Raw genomic sequence first — 19,774 nt, 5'->3', positions numbered from 1 at the left:
AACGTGACGTGTTTCAGAACTTCTTCTGGACAACTCGGATGGTCTTCTGCGTAGTGGTTGGCACGATATTCTTTTTCTTCTTCGACAGTTCATCCTCCGATACTGTAGCAAACGTTTTATCTTTTTTTCACTTTCGAGTATGCGGACGACTGAACTTGACCGCTAAAAAGTAGTCCTTTCGGAATCATTACGCCGAGTCTGAACATGAGGTCTGAACATTGTTTTTAGGCAGGATCAAGGTGAAAGCGAGGCTGTTCTTATCTCTGTATACAGTCGAGAGAGAGAGAAATACATGTCGAGACATTGAATAATAATACTAATTGTAATTCAATCAAGTTGGCGTTTTAATGAAACAGATCCTGTGATTGGTCAGAATGCCCCAACTCATTAAAAATTACCGGTGACTAATTGTCGATAGCCACTCGCTAAAAAATCCATTAACAACCTGCTGGCTAGGCGCATTGATTCAGCCTCAACTAGTCTCGGTTAGCTTTGAGGGTCATTTTACAAGTAGGAAATATGAAGGCCAACGAAATACCGAGACCATAAGGTATGCGAAGTGATGACGTCGAATACATGACGTAAGTTGATGCATGAATTCTTCCGGACTACGTCAGTCAATTTCAAAGATCGCTTTTGTGATGAAAAGAATTTGTGTTAGAGTTTGCTGTCCAGAAACCCGTCAAAAAAGAAGTGAAAATGTGTGTGAAAGAAAACAAAACAGGAGCAGAGTGATACGATAGGAATACAGAGACATATTTTTTGGGACTTGACCCTTGCAGGTAGGTGGACTGAAAGTAGTGTGTGAACAGAACAGAACCAATAGGGCCTTTTACACCAAGGCTATTCTAGGCGACCTTGACCTTGGCCCGCTGTGCCTCGGGCAAAGTCAGCCACTTTTGCGCGTTGTTTGAATGGTGGAGCTGTACGATGGTGCACAAACATTGCTGTTATGGCGTGTTATATTTGGATTAAAAACAAGCTCTGAAAATTAAAAATATACAAATTATGATCAAAATTAAATTTCCGAAATCGATTCAAAAACTATTTCATCTTATTCCTTGTCGGTTCCTGATTCCAAAAACATATAGATATGATATGTTTGGATTAAAAACAAACTCAGAAAGTTAAAACGAAGAGAGGTACAGTAAAGCGTGCTATGAAGCACAGCGCAATCGCTACCGCGCCAAACAGGCTCGTCACTTTCACTGCCTTTTGCACTAGCGTCGGACTACGTTCAGTTTCATTCTGTGAGTTCCATATCTTGACTAAATGTAGTAATTTCGCCTTACGCGACTTGTTTTTTAATCAAATTGATTGAAATTTGTGTAAAGCAATCTTCGAAGAAGGCCGGACTTCGGTATTGCATTTCAGCTTGGTGGCTTAAAAATTAATTAATGACTTTGGTCATTAAAAATCTGAAAATTGTAATAATGTTTTTTTTTTAATATAAAACGATCCAAATTTACATTCATCTTATTCTACATCATTTCCTGATTCCAAAAACATATAAATCTATATATATACGACTAGTGTCTGTGTGTCTGTGTGTCTGTTCGCGATGCACGGCCAAAGTTCTCGGTGGATCTTTTTCAAATTTGGAGACCGTATTCAGCTACACCCCGGACACAACCTCATCGATGAGATATTTCAACACGTGCTCTCAGCGCGCAGCGCTGAATTGATTTTGGTTTTTCTCTGGATCCATTCCCACTAACTCTTCCTTATCTTCTCCAGTGTTTTCCGCCGCGTTTATCTCCCTTCCTCCGTGCGGTGCGCCGGCAAAGCCGGCGTACACCCGGCATAGCCGGGTCCCCGGCGCAGCCGGGTATTCGGCTCGACTTCTTCCCGGCGCAGCCGTACCCGGCGAAGCGGGTATTCACCTAGTATGTTATATTTGGATTAAAAACAAGCTCTGAAAATTAAAAATATACAAATTATGATCAAAATTAAATTTCCGAAATCGCTTTAAAAACAATTTCATCTTATTCCTTGTCGGTTCCTGATTCCAAAAGCAAATAGATATGATATGTTTGGATTAAAAACACGCTCAGAAAGTTAAAACGAAGAGAGGTACAGAAAAGCGTGCTATGCAGCACAACGAAACCACTACCGCGCTGAACAGGCTCGTCACTTTCACTCCGTTTTGCACGAGCGGCGGACTACGGTCATTGTGAAAAAATGCAGTGCGTTCAGTTTCATTCTGTGAGTTCCACAGCTTGACTAAATGTAGTAATTTCGCCTTACGCGACTTGTTACATTTAGTCAAGTTTTGTTTTTTCCTCTCTTGGATGCGTTCTGGTCGTAAAACAGATTTTGTTCGTGCGTATATTTGTTTTTCTTTTTTTCTGTGTGGGGCGTATATATATCAATTTTGTTTAATTTATCAAAGATTTACTAATCATTTTACTTGTTTACTTCTTGTTTTGCAAGGGTGTAAAACACCAAAAACAGGAGTCTGCGTATCTTTGAAAAGGCCTTTTCCTTTGTTTTGCCTGCCTGTCTATGTGTTTGCATGTTGTTTGGTTCTTAGCGTGTGTGTGTGTGTTTTTCCCAAAGAGTAATTTGCCCATAGTAAACATTTAAAAAAATTGAAATAATACCTTCCTGCTTTTTCTGCCCAAAGTGTGTATTTGTTTCACCTCATTTTTTTTAGGTTGACTCTGTTCGTCCTATTTCATTTCTATCGTTTATTCAAAAAAATGTTATGTTATTTGCTTAGTGCTTTTATTTAAAAACATTCATGCTCGTATAAAAGGAAACCGCGCGGAATTGTAATAATGATGGGTTCATATGAACATCTCTTCGAACGTAGGCCTACAACGTAGATGCAGGGGGAAGCAATTTCTCTTTTATGTGTGTTGGTCTAAATATAACCCAAGCCTGTGAGCCTTAGATTTCCCTGTAAAGATGGGAGACACGTACTTTTTGCAGGAATTTTCCTTCCGATTTAACCGAACTGACAACAAAAGTAGCTGTTACTACGTAAGTAGAGGTTACACGCCGAGTCTCAGTGATTATTAAAAATAATGGTCGAAGTTAGCGGATCATGAAAAATGCGAGCTTTAGCGAGCTTTTTCATGACCGCGAACTGAGACCATTATTTTTTATAATCACTGAGACGAGGTGTGTAACCTCTTTATTCCTCCTTTCTTCAGTTATTCAAAGAAAAGAGGAGGTTTTTTACGAAAGTTTGATCGAATCCTATTCACTCAACCAGTCAACCTGCGCAGGCGATCGATTAATGCGCGGTTGTATAGTTCCGTGCAAATCATTCCATTCTGTTAACACTTCTTGTCAGTTTTCCTATTTTGGACTAAAATCAAGTACACAGATATGCTGTTATTCTGCTGTGGCGGCAAAGGCAGATATTGTGTGTTCTGTATATGTTTTGGTATTTCTCAGGATAAAGTTCTTTCGTCAAATGGGACTAGCAGACGAACTTTTGCACCCGTGTTCCAACGTTAAAAACTGTATGAAGTTCAGTTTTCTGGGGAAAATAGTGTATGAAACCGCTTTATGTTGTTTAAATTGATGAGATGTGTGCATTTGGTTGCGTGTGATCTGTTTATCAAATGAAATATTGTTGACAACTGACCGTCGGATTGCAGTCTGTTGTCGAAGAAACTGAGTGAAAAGAAGGGGAACTACTCTTGTCGCTAGACAAAGTATGAGTTACTTGCCTTGCGGGAAATTGCTTGTGATGAACGTTTGAGCACGGCAAATCTAAATTCAGAAAACAACCGAACTCATGGATTTTATATGAAGATTCATGTGTTCAGGCCTGTAGTTGTTAATTTAAATGCGGTATGTTTGTATTGTTTGCTCCAGAGATGTATACTTCGTACGTTAGAGCGTTCGGAACTTTTCAGTCGCAAAAAGTAGTACCGAAACAGAACTTCTCAACCCATTGCACTATCGAGGATTCAGGCTGTTGCTGGGTCGTTATTTGTTTGGTTGCTGGGTCATTATCGAAAAATAACTACCCCTACAAGTTTACAGAGGTAAAGAAGCAGAGGGGGGAATAAGTTGCAATACCCTCCCCCCCCACACACACAAACACACACACACACACACACACACAAAGGTCAAAACGTACTGCCCCTCAGTAACTGTATACGAACACTTTAAGCAAACAAACAACCACACCAACAACAACAACAACAACAACAACAACAACAACAACAAATGATGAAACAAATACATTTACTGGAAAACGAATAAAAAAATGAATAACGACAGATTTAAGGAACGATTTTTTTTTTTTTTTTTTTAAACAAACGACAACAACAACAAAAACAAAAAACTCGCATAGGAATTCAACGAAACAAAAATGCATACATGCACAACCCGTTACGTATGCACACAAATCAAGCGTTCATGTGAAGGTATTCTCCACCCCCTTCCCCATCCCTGGGATTCGGATTTTGTTTTCAAATTTGCCGAAATGAACCTTTTTTTCGGCAGTTTCCAAACGTTTAAGGCAGTCCTTATTGCCACCTTGCCCCCACGCAGAAAAAAAAAACCCTGGTCAGATCTGAGATGGTGATTCGAGGATATGCTGTTCACACAAGAAAGAGTGTGCCTTTAAACCGTCATTATTTTTAAAACTAGTTTAAAGATCGATTTTTATTGATTTTAAGGGAAAAAAGTTAAAGAGATACACATTTTCCAGTTTTCATAATTGTTTTACCCACAAAGCAACATCTGTACCCACAAAGCAAAATGTATGCAAGAGTGTGTGTCAGTTACGACTCAATGCAAAAATCATTTCTGGTCGCTGGTCGTCCTCCGCGGACAAGCTAAACTTAGCAACAATATTATTGCTACAAATGTCGCTTCACAACTTGAGCATCAATTCCCGTGTCATTTCATTCCAACGTGCTATGCCATTTAAGTCACTCAACTTGGCTATCTGGCTCACCTTTCAAATACAAGATTTCATTTACGGAGATCAAGTGACAGCCGCTCAAATTATAGGGGTACCCCTAAATTGACCTTACAAAATCGTTAGGTACCAATTAAAAAAACAACCGGCGAAAATTCAGAATAGACACATTTTTGCAACGTTTACATACGAGGAGAAAATCAAATCAGTTATTTTCACAAAACAGGTATAGTTTTGTTGAGCTGGGTTGCGTATCCCTTGTGTTATGTCACTCCTAATGATGTCGATAGCATCAGCGGCGAAAACCTGGATGTTTTTTTGCGTTCATTTTGAAGGGTACCCCGACAACCAAGCGCTGTGCTGCAGCAAAGACCTGGTTGATTGGTTTGAAACTGTCCCACTTGGATGCATACAAAAACTGAAAAGCGTGGCTGCTTGCTGTACACGAAGTGTTTTGAGTTTGGTTGTTTGTTGCTGTTGTTGTTGTTGTTGTTGTTGTTGTTGATGATGGCCTGTATGATAGGTACGCTTCCTTATCTTTCTTTCTTTATTTGGTGTTTAACGTCGTTTTCAACCACGAAGGTTATATCGCGACGGACGCTTCTTTATGCTGACCTCAAAATGACACTATTGTCAAAAATAACTAGTGCGGACGTGCAATCTAGCACAGGGATGAGACTACACTTCCTACCAAGATTGACTTGACTGTCACAGGGATGAGACTACACTTCCTACCAAGATTGACTTGACTGTCACAGGGATGAGACTACACTTCCTACCAAGATTGACTTGACTGTCACAGGGATGAGACTACACTTCCTACCAAGATTGACTTGACTGTCACAGGGATGAGACTACACTTCCTACCAAGATTGACTTGACTGTCACAGGGATGAGACTACACTTCCTACCAAGATTGACTTGACTGTCACAGGGATGAGACTACACTTCCTACCAAGATTGACTTGACTGTCACAGGGATGAGACTACACTTCCTACCAAGATTGACTTGACTGTCACAGGGATGAGACTACACTTCCTACCAAGATTGACTTGACTGTCACAGGGATGAGACTACACTTCCTACCAAGATTGACTTGACTGTCACAGGGATGAGACTACACTTCCTACCAAGATTGACTTGACTGTCACAGGGATGAGACTACACTTCCTACCAAGATTGACTTGACTGTCACAGGGATGAGACTACACTTCCTACCAAGATTGACTTGACTGTCACAGGGATGAGACTACACTTCCTACCAAGATTGACTTGACTGTCACAGGGATGAGACTACACTTCCTACCAAGATTGACTTGACTGTCACAGGGATGAGACTACACTTCCTACCAAGATTGACTTGACTGTCACAGGGATGAGACTACACTTCCTACCAAGATTGACTTGACTGTCACAGGGATGAGACTACACTTCCTACCAAGATTGACTTGACTGTCACAGGGATGAGACTACACTTCCTACCAAGATTGACTTGACTGTCACAGGGATGAGACTACACTTCCTACCAAGATTGACTTGACTGTCACAGGGATGAGACTACACTTCCTACCAAGATTGACTTGACTGTCACAGGGATGAGACTACACTTCCTACCAAGATTGACTTGACTGTCACAGGGATGAGACTACACTTCCTACCAAGATTGACTTGACTGTCACAAATAATAGGTTCCTGTACATCCTTTGGTCACACCCTTTCGGCATCGGGAACTTCGGTTCACCCGTGCACAGACTTTAGAATGACGTAGCTTTGATTTGTGATGTACTCTTACTAGCATGGGGACAACTTTGCTTCCTTTGGCTTTTCCTTTTATGCGGGCCGCATGTTTGTATTAATCTGCGTCCGAGTTTGTGTATGTGCGTACATGCGTGCGCTTATGAATGCGTGTGTGTGTCTCTGTGAGTGCCCGAGTGTCTGTGTACTGTGTGTGTGTGTGTGTGTGTGTGTGTGTGTGTGTGTGTGTGTGTGTGTGTATGTGTGTGTGTGTGTGTGTGTATGTGTGCGTTTGCGTGTGCGCGCGCGCGTGTGTGTATGTGTGTGTGTGTGTGTGTGTGTGTGTGTTGCAATCGTGACTGAAATGTGTCCAACTTTTTAGTTTACTTGTACAATGAGAAGAATGTTCAGTCTTGCAAAGTCAACAAAACTGCATGAAATTTTCAGGGACATTTTTTTAGTTTTTAAACAAGCAGAACAGATCTGCAGGCTGACACTAATCTTTGTTACAAATGGCAGCTTGAGGCTTGAGCTGCTAATCTAAACAACATTACTGGCTTGACAAAGATAACGTACGGTGTCACGAACTGAAACCTCTGCTGAACAATCCTTCTCATTACGGTCAATGCGCATGCGCCAATCTTGGACTTCAAAAATGCGACCATTTGACCATGGGTTAGGGTTAGGATTAGGATTAGGGTTAGGGTTTGGGTTAGGGTTAGGTTGTTCACGACCTGATTAATCTCCCCATGTTAGCGCATGCGCATTGACCGCAATGAGAAGGATTGTTCAGAAGAGAACCAAAACCGTTAGGCTGCTAACCTTCCTTTACCAAGCTAAGACACATCACACAAGAATGGTTACTAAATAAGACGTGTAATGAAATGCTACTAAAGAAACCCACAAGCGGTTCATTATGTTTGTTCTTTCAAATGACATGCACAACTTGTTTGTTTTGTTTTTTAATAATTTTAAAGCGGGAACTTTGCTGTTGTGAATTTATTATGGGGGTAAGGGGCTGGGGAACGGCGGGTGTAGGTTCCCCTGTGTAGACATTACCTTAGGCCTAAAAAAAAAATAGGTGTGGTTACGGTAACCCGACCTACCCTATTTTTTGGGGCCGACCCTATAACTTTTTATTACATTTGTCAAAAAAATACCCAAAAAACCAAGTAAACGAATGCAGAAAACGCAATGAAAGCGAAAGTGCCCGAGTCGCACACTTATTTCCCTGTCAAGTAGGTTTAATTTGTACACATTAGAAAAAAAAGTAAAAAAAAAAAAAAAGTGATTGCCTACCTGCCTACCCTATTTATTTTGGCTATGTTACCGTAACCACACCTATTATTTTTTTGGGCCTTATGAAAAATCAACCTCTTTGCTTGATATGGTAGAGGAAAGGATGGCCTTCTTAGTCATATAACTGGTTTAACGAGACACGGTCTCATCAAAAACAAATCTGAACTTAAATGTATCTGCCATTTTTTAAGACGGGTAGTGTAGAAGTAAGCACTTCCGGAACTGTCAAGCTGTATTGCACATATTGATAACGCATCCATTAATGGGATCGGGACTCGGCAAATGATAATTAATACAGTGTTCTAGATGATCGAACGTGTAGCAAAGACCTGTACGTGTACGTGTAAATATTGCGTCACCCGTGACTCATTTTTTTCTCCAATGCTCCAAATGCACGCGTTGTTTTGCTCCCACCAAGACTGCAGATCTTGGCAAACGGGTGACGTAAACACTAGATTTGATGACGTTACCCGTACACGTTCCCGTACACGTCCTGACAAGTGCTGATGTAAATCGTGATCATTCCTTACAGCCACCTAGCAGACTACACAAGAGAGCGCTATGGGTAAATCGCACTCAAGCAGACATATCTCACCGAGTAAGAGTATACAGTCTAGAGACATAGTGCTTGCTGTCGCGCGAGCCCGAGAAAAATTTCCCTCTTTCTCTTTGCTGCGCTGGCCGCAAAACCCCTCCGCGCGGAGGCGTTCCCAGACACCTCGTACGTAGGATGAACACGTGGCATGCGTATATTCAGAGATTCTTCCACTACAGGCAATGATCGATTGTAACTAACACATCCTGACGCATACAATTATCGCTGGATGTGCACCCAAAACCACTATTTCAAAGTTGACTTTGAAGAATTCACACCATTTTATGTAATTGACCATTCCGCTTCCGCGGTTCCATCTGTGTAAGTCTAGTTAAAGGCACAGTAAGCCTCCCGTAAACCATCACAGATACTGTCAGGCTTTTACACACAGTACAAACACCCTTTCATTTAAACACTCACCGCTTGAGAACATCCTAGGTGCCCGCCGTAAAGAGCGAGCAATTTTTAAAGAATTTATTTTTGCGTGGTTTATCTTACCCCTGAGCCATCGTGAAGCCGTGTGATCCAGTTTCCCTTTTTCACAATGCAGTCGTCAGTTAGTAATGTGAATGCGACTCGCTGTGAGCTTATCTGCAATAGCACGTTATTATGTACCTCTGACTATGCACGAAACAAACGGCTGTGGTTCACAAGAACTCTCGCGATGGCTTTTGACTGTTCAGAGGAACTGGCGATAGGCATAAACCGTCGTCTGCTACGAGAACCACGACCTTGCGTGACCCTGCTTCCGGGCGTTTCTTTTTTCAAACTTTCAAAACTTCGAATTGTACTGATCTTGTCTGGATGAAAAAATAATTCTTTTGTGATTTAAGAATGTTTGTGTAACAAGCTGTCAATTTATTATTTAGATTTTAAAAGTTAGGTCTAGCCCCAAAACGCACCACGGTCCGATTGTCTACTGAGACAATCCACAAAATTAATTCTTTGAAAATTGCTCGCTCTTTACGTAGGGCCCATAGGATTTTCCCGTTTGGTGAGCGTTCAAATGGAAGGGTGTTTGTACTGTGTGTAAAAGACTGACAGTATCTGTGATGGTTTACGGGAGGCGCACTGTGCCTTTAAGCTTATAGTCTTTGGAACACTTCTGTTCTCTTCCGAACGTCCCACGGCAATCTTCGAGGAAGAGTTATGTATTATGCAGCGAATAAACATCCCATTTAATGAATTTAACATTTTTTTTAAATCCTCACTGATTAGTATTCCCGTTTTTGCGAAACAACAATAAAGAGAAAAATGAATACAAAGTACAGAAGCACACTTTGCAACGAATACCCCATTTAATCATTTTCTGAATCATTTTGTCATTGTTTTTCAAAATCGTGACGATTCTGTGAGGTGTGTATTATTGTTCTGCTTATAAAATGTGTTTATTTTTCTCTTCAATGTTTTACAACCAGCTTTTAACACTCGCTAATAAATAACACTTTTGTTTTTGCAACGCGGTTCATGTTAATATGCTTAATGTGCAGCAATGTGTCTTACTTTAAATTGGAATTACGTAACAAGTCTTTTTTGTTTGTTTTTATTATTGAGTCATATCAGATCAGTCCCTCTTTTGGGCAAGGGTTAGAAACTCAGCAGAAAAAGCAGATGTGTGCTTATTCTAGTGCCCTCGTTAGTAAATAATTGTAATTGCCATTCTCACTATCAGCTGTCTCTGTCTCTGCCTGTCTGTCTGTGTGTCTGTGTCTGTCTCTCTGTCTGTTTATCTGTCTATCTGTCTGTCTGCCTCTGTTTCTATCTCCCGGTCTTTCTCTACTCTGTCCTCTCGCTATGCATTACTATAGGTTGTTTATTTTTACATTTTGTTTTTACACATATATTGGGAATCAAGACAAATGTGACGGTGAATGTGTATGTGTATGTTATTATTTATTATTATTCTCTTTATTTATATAGCGCCTTATCCGAAGTTCAAAGCGCTTTATGCCGTGTGAGATGGAATTTTTTACACCATATATCACGCATTCACATCGACCAGCAAACCTCAAGCCTGTTAGGCGAATGTTCACTTTCACGGCCTTTATTCCAAGTCACACGGGTATTTGATGGACATTTTTTTTATCTATGCCTTTTCAATTTTGCCAGGAAAGACCCTTTTGTCAATCGTGGGATCTTTAACGTGCACACCCCAATATAGTGTACACGAAGGGACCTCGGTTTTTCGTCTCATCCGAAAGACTAGCACTTGAACCCACCATCTAGGTTAGGAAAGGGGGGAGAAAATAGCGGCCCGACTCAGGGTCGAACACGCAACCTCTCGATTCCGAGCGCAAGTGCGTTACCACTCGGCCACTCAGTCCCTGTGCATGTGTGTATACATGTGTGTAGTTGTGTGTGTGTGTGTGTGTGTGTGTGTGTGTGTGTGTATGTGTGTGTGTGTGTGTGTGTGTGTGTGTGTGTGTGTGTGTGTGTGTGTGTGTGTGTGTGTGTGTGTGTGTGTGTGTGTGTGTACTTTACCGACATTTTTTGTCCAGATGACATCGCCTCTTGTTACTAAATGGTTTCAGATACACTAGGAATCGAGACGAGGGTTGTGGTGTATGTGTTTGCGCGTGTGTGAGCGTGTGTAGAGCGATTTCCACAAAACTACTAAATCGATCGTCATGAAACTGTGCACAAAAATTCCTCAAGGAAATAGCCCCATATCATATTCTTAATTTGTTCGATTAATGTATTTTATGACGTCATATCCGGCACTGTCACACCCTCAGTTTGCAATCAATGTGATTCTTCTTTTGGTCAAACATTATTACTGTTGTTTCATTGTCTGGACTATGGGACAGCCTTTCAGCTCGGAAGCTTAACAATTAAATGATTTAGATTCTTTATCAAAATTGATTGTGATTAAAAACGAATTTTGGGGATTTGAAAATTAATTGCATTGTATACCTTATCATCTCTTGATTCCACACAAAAATTACATATGTTGTGTTTGGATTGAAAACAAGCTTACAAATCAAGACAATCCGTTGTATGTAAATTAATTTTATTTGGGTTTGTGTTATCGAGACATTGTGCCAGCGTTTTCTCGACCGAGGGGTTTCGGCAAACCTATTATGGTTTTCTAGTCTTGGTGGAAAAAGGCAATGCGTTCAGTTTCGTTCTTTCGGTACCACAGATTGACTCAATGTATTGATTTCGCTTTACGCGACTTGTTATTATTGTTTTGAATACTGCATGGCCACTGTCCGCCACTTCACCTATACAGGTACAATTTGCTCATCCCTGTAATCTACAGTAGAACTGTCATCTACGGGCTTAGCAAATTGTGTCTGGAATGAGGTTCTTTTTCCTTATCACTTTCACACATAATAAAAGAAAATAACCCTTGCATGTCTGAGTCTATATTTAGGTGTGTATGTGGTGGGTGTTTTTTGTGTGGTCTACACACAGTCAGTACTCGAACAACTCCTACTCGACTTCGCTCCCTCACCCCCACCCACAAATAAAAGTAAGACAAAAGGAGTGTATTATGGTGTTTCTTCCTGTCAGTGGTGATTCAGTGGAAAATAAACATAAGAACAAAATTCGTACTTCTCATTGGAGGAGACTCCATTTAAGTTCGATAAATCGAAAAAGACTTGTACCGGATATGCTGTTATCAACAACCAAAAGACTACAGTCTTAAACCGGATTTAACTAAAGATCAGCTGATACAGAATCATACACTGATTAGACGTGATGTGAAAGCAATTATCATACCTAGATGACTGTGCGGAAATAGGACCAAGCGGCGGCTTTTTATTGCAACGCTTTCAGGGTCACGCTTCGGTCTTCTTCCCTTGCACTTTTCGTTTCTAGCTGCCTCCTTTGATCTAGGTGGATATATTTAGCGTGCAAAGGAATGATTTTTTTTTAAGGGTATGACAGAGTCATGCTCGATCCTGCCACCACTAACACTAACTCTGATGGAACGTAATCCCTAGCTGTCCCTTGTTTCAATTTTAGGCCGACGCTGTCATTCATAAGAACAGCTCGACCGAAGTTCAGTTTCCTTCTTTGGTACATTTTTAAGTGTTCTTGTTTCTTTTTCTTGGGTAATTTATTTGTGTCTCTTTTTAAATAATTCGAGTGCTTTATTTTCCCCCCACATATGTTAAAGTCTGTTTTTGCTGTCTTTATGTTTGTTTGTTTGTTTGTTTGTTTCGCTACCGTCGTATTTTATTTTGGTGCGTCTTGCTCTGCTATATGTGTGGGTGGGTGTTTTCCACTGCTTTGTGTGTGTATGTGTGTGTGTGTGTGTGTGTGTGTGTGTGTGTGTGTGTGTTGTGTGTGCGTGTGTGTGCGTGTGTATGTGTGTATGTGTGTGTGTGTGTGTGTGTGTGTGTGTGTGTGTGTGTGTGTGTGTGTGTGTGTGTGTGTGTGTGTGTGTTTGTTAGTTTCTTCCTGTCATGCATATTGAACAATACATCGATTTTAGGATCAAGACTATTTTTACGCTGTAATGTTATTTCACAATTTTAAAACAACAGAATTGTCAACACAAGATTTTCCTTTGTGTGTCTAATGGTTATGCCTATCAAGATTTACAACAGCCAATGATGCTGTCATACTAATTCCGCAAGTCTTTTAAATCCTGCCTCGTCCTTACTCATTCATACCCTGCAATAGACTAGCAAGCAAATAATTCAAGGACATGATAACAATATATCCTGTCACATTACCGACTTGTGAAAGGGGAACAACTCCCGTAAGTACAGACAGCAAGCTGGTAAAGCGTGAAGCGGATAAGAATTAACAGATGAGATGTTATCTGCATCCATTTGCGTAAAAGGGCTGGACTTAAAGCAATCACACACGTGGTTTTTTACTACAGAATTAGAGTAAAGGATGCACCTATTTTGGGTTACCAGCTTAATCGGGAATTTCCCTTTTTCTTATTGATCAACGGGCCCTTTTTAATTTATAGTTTGGGGGACAACCTTTTCACTCCTAACCCACTCACTCCCCCAACCTCCGCCTTATGCCCCCCTCCCCCCACCCACCCCCACCCCCCCCCCCCTCCACCCCCCCTCCACCCACCCATCTCCATCCCCAAACACCTCAGCCATTGCTGCTTGCCCCTTTATACATGCACTATTTACTTCCCGTCTCTCGAGCTCGCGAGGTGAGTTAGGCCTACTGCAGTTTCGAACTCAGTCATCGTCACAGTTTCTCAATGACAAGTCACACCGAGGCACAACCATTGATTGTAGTATTGCTTTCACTCGAAATGAGGAAACCCCAATGTTGCGTACACATGTACGTAGTCTGGAGGGTGAGGAATCTTCTTCGACAAATTCCCCTTCTGTACCATTTTAGACAACTTAGTGGACGGTCACATTTGAGAGTCATCAGGTCTGGAAAATCATTGTGTTATAATTAAAGTACACATGGAGGTATATAAAGCATGTAGCAATGTGAATGTCTTCATAACATTGTGTGAACTATATTTGCGAGGAGTAACACATTACCTCAATATTATTGTTTGTAAACCACGATAACACTACTGGAGGAAGAATGGTACATTTGCTATGTGAGTATGGATATCACAGAGACAACATTGCTAAAGTGTTTGTGTATGTTGTATCTTGTGTAGTTCAACATTGACTTCTACAATTATAATTATTGTTAAAGATAATTGCTGAAACAGAGAATATTGGAGCGGGAATAGACTCAAGAAATTGTTTTGATTTTTGATTTTAAATTGTGTCTGTTTGTATATCAGTCTGCGGTGTTTTACTGCGGTCGCTGTAATGATATATAATCTCGGAAGAAAGTCTCTGCTGACTTTCAATTGTTTCTTTCACAATTTCTGATGTTTTATATATATATATAAAAGAAAGAAACAAACAAACAAATACAGAAAACTGAGCAAGAAAGACAGAAAGAAATAGATGTTTGTTTGTGTATTTGTTATTTTGTTATCGTCAATGCATTCGTTCTTTCTTTCTTATAACACATCCTTTTGTTCCCTATCTCTCTCTCTCTCTCTCTCTCTCTCTCTCTCTCTCTCTCTCTCTCTCTCTCTCTCTCTCTCTCTCTCTCTCTCTCTCTCTCTCTCTCTCTCTCTCTCTCTCTCTCTCTCTCTCTCTCTCTCTCTCTCTCTCTCTCTCTCTCTCACTTTCTTTTTTCCATTTTGTTTTTCCACCTGGTTTTCTTTACTTCTCGATTTTGTTTCCTTTTTACATTTAGTCAAGTTTTGACTAAATGTTTTAACATAGAGGGGGAATCGAGACGAGGGTCGTGGTGTATGTATGTATGTGTGTGTGTGTGTGTGTGTGTGTGTGTGTGTGTGTGTGTGTGTGTGTGTGTGTGTGTGTGTCTGTCTGTCTGTCTGTCTGTCTGTCTGTCTGTCTGTGCGTGTGTGTGTGTGTAGAGCGATTCAGACCAAACTACTGGACCGATCTTTATGCAATTTGACATGAGAGTTCCTGGGAATGATATCCCCGGACTTTTTTTTCTTTTTTTCGATAAATACTTTTGATGACGTCATATCCGGCTTTTTGTAAAAGTTGAGGCGGCACTGTCACACCCTTATTTTTCAATCAAATTGATTGAAATTTTTGTAAAGCAATCTTCGACGAAGGCCGGACTTCGGTATTGCATTTTAGCTTGGTGGCTTAAAAATTAATGAATGACTTTGGTCATTAAAAATCTGAAAATTGTAATAAATTTGTTTTAATATAAAACGATCCAAATTTACCTTCATCTTATTGTACATCATTTCCTGATTCCAAAAACATATAAATATGTTATATTTGGATTAAAAACAAGCTCTGAAAATTAAAAATATAAAAATTATGATCAAAATCAAATTTCCGAAATCGATTTAAAAACATTTTCATCTTATTCCTTGTCGGTTCCTGATTCCAAAAACATATAGATATGATATGTTTGGATTAAAAACACGCTCAGAAAGTTAAAACGAAAAGAGGTACAGAAAAGCGTGCTATGCATCACAGCGAAACCACTACCGCGCTGAACAGGCTCGTCAGTTTCTCTCCGTTATGCACAAGCGGCGGACTACGGTCATTGTGAAAACATGCAGTGCGTTCAGTTTCATTCTGTGAGTTCCACAGCTTGACTAAATGTAATAATTTCGCCTTACGCGACTTGTTTAATCTGCATCGGGAGTCACCGCCCTTTTCTCTTCTCTCTTGTTCTTCGCAAGTTTTTATTTTTTATTTTTTTTTTTTTAATTCTCGATGCAGAGCAATCAACAACGCAACGAAATATATACCGTGCAGCTTTTGATTTGTTCTGTTTCTTTTTTTCACAGGTGTGTGTGCAGCTCTCCTTTTTGGAATTGGTTCCTTGGAAATCGTTCAAGGTTTCCCAACCAGCTCTGTGGCCCCCTCCAGTGGCTCGGGGAATACAACCTCCTCCCCATCCTGTGTAGGAGGATCGACAGAGTCAAATCTGACGCTAGTGTGTAACTTGCAATACCAACTGACAATTCTCCTCAAACGCTATAATACAGTAAGAGTGATGTAAACTTCATTTTGTCAAATCTCTCTTGTAGCTTTCTAGCTTACGAATAACCTGTGTGATCTGCCTATTTTTCTGTCTGTCTGACTGTCTGTCTTTCTGTCGGTCTTTCTGTCGGTCTGTCTGTCTGTCTGGCTGTCTGTCTGTCTGGCTGGCTGTCTGTCTCTCTGTCTGTCTGTCGCTCTGTCCCTCTGTCCCTCTGTCTGTCTGTCTGTCTGTCTGTCTGTCTATCTGTCTCTGTCTGTCTGTCTGTCATTTTGTTTCTCCAAATTTCATCTAGTGAAAGAAACATCTAATGTGTCTCTCTGTGTGTGGCTCCTTTTTTGCTTTTGTTCCTAACTGTTGGTATTTGGTTTTATATGTTGTTGAAAGTGATTGTTTGTTTGTGTACGAGCGTGCGTGTTTATATTTATGTGTGTGCATACTGTTTCTGTGTACCCGCGTTCGTTTCCCAAAATGATCATCTTGACTGTTTTCATGTGTTGTTTGCTTGCTATAGATATGTTTAGTACTGATCTCTGCGATGAATTGCTAAATATATTTCTCTGTGTGTTACAGAGCAATCTGGCGATCAATCCAGTATGGTACGGCCCAGTCCTAGTAAGTATTTAAAGGAAAATGCATTTCTAACAGTTTCGATTAATTCTGTCTGTCTGTCTGTCTGTCTCCCTCTCTCTCTCGCTCTCTCTCTTTATCTCTTTCACACACACACACACACACACACACACACACACACACACACACACACACACACACACACACACACACACACACACAAACACAAACACAAACACAAACACAAACACAAACACAAACAAACACACACCCACACACACACACACACTCTCTCTCTCAGTCATTTCCTCCCTCTCTCTCTCTCTTAACCTAAAACATTGAAACCCCTCTCTCTCTCTCTCTCTCTCTCTCTCTCTCTCTCTCTCTCTCTCTCTCTCTCTCTCTCTCTCTCTCTCTCTCTCTCTCTCTCTCTCTCTCTCTTTCTTTTGTTCTGAAAATTTAATTTTATATCAACCTACCATTTTGTCTCCTTATGTTTGCCCTAATTTTCTTTCCTTGTATTAACGCGCAGCATGATCTTACAACCCCGTTTCACTCTTATCACCAGAACAATAGACTGACGGCTACAGACGACTGCCGCCTGCCTTTCCACAAGCAGCTCAACGTCTACAACCACTTATTCGAACGAGTCAAGCTCGAGTACGCTCGTGTACGCTCCCGCAAATTCAAAAATCTTACTCAACGCCAGATCACGGCCATCGCCAGCCTTCAGGACAAACTGAAAGCGTCCTGCACGGCCGACGGCGAGGATGGCTGCTCGGAAATGAACCGAGATCATGTCCCCGCGGAAGCCAGCAACGCCGCCATCGAGGCGCAAGAGGACACCGCTCACGCCTGGGGCTTAGGCCTGGTGGAGACTCTGCTTAAGCGCTTGGAACCTCTAGACAACGGCTGTTCCAGCAACTCGCGCAGAAGACGCAGGAGGGGCGAGCGTAAGGACCGCACCAAGAAGAACCGCAGGAGAGGCGGTCGCAAAAACCGCCGTCAGAGGAAGAACAAGAAGGCTGACAAGAAGGCTGACAAGAAGACCAAAGACAGGTCAGAGAAGAGAGGGGGCAGAGCTGAACGAAGAGAGAAAAGGAGGAGGAACAGAAAAAGCCGGGTCGATGACGACAACTCTACCGAGGTGAACAATGCAATCACCGCCGCCACCACCACCACCAACAACGACAACAATGATAAGGTGGTGACAGATGCAAGCGAGCATGCAGTAGGTATCTCAACCAACGACGTGGAACAAGTCAACATCAACGTGGCCAATGGCAAGGATTCCAGTTCATCGGATTCGGACGCAAAAAAGAAGCGGCGTAACAGAAGGCGAGACAGAAAGAACAAAGACAAACGCCGAGACAGCAAAAACCGTGACAAGAAGAGAAGAAAATCCAAAGGCAGGAGAAACCGAAGGAGAAAGAGTTCTTCATCGTAAGAAACCAATCCTAACTGTGGCATGCGGGTTCTTAGACGTCGGCTCTATCCCTGAAACGGTATGGAGTCCTCAGACAAGAACCAGCCGTTAGAAAGAGGTCGAAGCCTATAAAGGCACGTCTGTGAGTATCGATGTAATGTCACACAATCGCTCGATAGCCATAGATACAAGTATCTTGCGGGGAAGTCACATTAGATGTATAGGCGTTTGAGGATATCAATTCATTATTGGCAGCATCGAAAAGAGACGTTAACTAGGGTGATTGTATGCAAAAGCTAAATCTGCACGCATAAATCAAAATTAGAATTATGTTTTGCTTGGTCTGGTTTACTTTCTTGTACTATATTCTAGGGGCGCGCCGCCGCACACCCGTAGTGGCCCTGAATATGATATATCCTGCTTGGCAGTTAGCCAGTAGAACAGAAACCTACAGCGGTAATACTATACTTAGCGACTGAGATATGGCTGTGCTGCGTCAATTTTCTGTTTACGTGGAGCTAAGTTCACAACTGTCAGCGAAATATTGCAGTTTTCTTTTGGCCGCTTTCGCTTTTTGATGGGAAAGAAAGAAATTCCATCTTCAGATATACATAGAACTCGTAATTGTAGAAATCGTAATAAAGAAAACAAATGTGAAAATGATTTTGTTATGAAAACGCAACGGAAAGATGAACAAAATTTCACTCTATTTTAAAATAAATCCCCGTTCATAATTGACAAATAACGACTGCCTCGACATGCCTAAACTGTAATGACCAAAATGACCGTTCTTCCTTAACAAGACTGTACAACAATAACTGAGATTCCTCGCGTGGTTGACTCTCTGTATAAATATAAGTACAACTAATGTGTTCAAATGTAGATACAAAATGTAAGAAGTAAGAAGGATCAGTACACGTTTTTTTATTCTTATGTGGTTGTATTTATTGTGATACTCTGTGGAACTCTTGAACACAGGATTGGTCCGCAGATGGGTTTCGGAGGAAGTATGGGAGGGGGGGGGGGGGTGCTTTTTTAGACGAATGTACAGGTATGCTTCACCAGCCGGCCTGAATAATATAAATGCTCACAGGTTTAATGTGCAATATTTAAAGATGCCATCAGTGAAGGTTATATTGGTGTTGCTCTGATTTTTTTTATTTGTTTGTTTGTCTGTCTTCTCTTTGAGGCGTAAGTAAACACCGCGACAGTAAGTGTACATAAGCATTGTTGCTTGCATTTAAAGCAAGATAATCAAAACTGAACAATCTGCCATATCAAGTTTAATGTTGATTTACACTTTTAATTTATTATCATTTTGCTTTGGATTGCATTTTCTGTTATTTCCTTTAATTCTGTTGTTGGTTGTTTTTATTCAGCCGATAATACTGCCATGTTTTAGGGGCCAATTTTTCAACCAACTCTCAGTTTTCTCGTACCTTCTGTGTATGCACGAAGTATAGTTGTTATTGACAGTGTTGCGTCCAGTATTTTCTGTCCGGGGAAGGCGCCCGTGTTATTCGCTGGACAGGGGAGCGCCTGTTACTGCACTGAACATTGGCCAAAATTATGGCTTACTGAAGTGATAGCTCACCTGGCACACTGTGCGCTGTTTGTTAAAGTGTTAGATTGTGACTTAGACTGTTAGATTGTTAGTTGGACTTCAGTATAATTCAGTTTTAGTTAGTTATGAGCATGTTCTAAACCGTACATATAGTATGGTTATACCGATTGTGTTCATTCTATTGTCTCTTAGTGTTAATTGATTCTGTGCATGCCGCC

At 41.0% G+C, this 19,774-nt stretch overlaps 1 protein-coding gene across 2 annotated transcripts in view; it reads left to right on the top strand.

Moving 5' to 3' along the window:
• LOC138981255 (uncharacterized) overlaps positions 1-18,994 on the top strand; it is a 39,906-nt gene extending 20,912 nt beyond the window's left edge. The window contains exons 2-4 of one of the 2 annotated variants that reach the window (XM_070354096.1): positions 15,803-16,002; positions 16,570-16,611; positions 17,135-18,994. In XM_070354096.1, the coding sequence (XP_070210197.1) occupies positions 17,351-18,013 (663 nt within the window). In that variant the 5' untranslated portion in view covers positions 15,803-16,002; positions 16,570-16,611; positions 17,135-17,350 and the 3' untranslated portion in view covers positions 18,014-18,994. Of the gene's footprint in view, positions 1-15,256; positions 16,003-16,569; positions 16,612-17,134 lie in introns of those variants that run through there. The other variant, XM_070354097.1, reaches the window with a different exon arrangement.
• Positions 18,995-19,774: the final 780 nt, after the last annotated feature.

The sequence above is a fragment of the Littorina saxatilis genome, linkage group LG12 (assembly GCF_037325665.1).
Source record: "Littorina saxatilis isolate snail1 linkage group LG12, US_GU_Lsax_2.0, whole genome shotgun sequence".
NCBI lineage: Eukaryota > Metazoa > Mollusca > Gastropoda > Littorinimorpha > Littorinidae > Littorina > Littorina saxatilis.
This window is presented reverse-complemented; position numbering and strand designations above follow the sequence as displayed.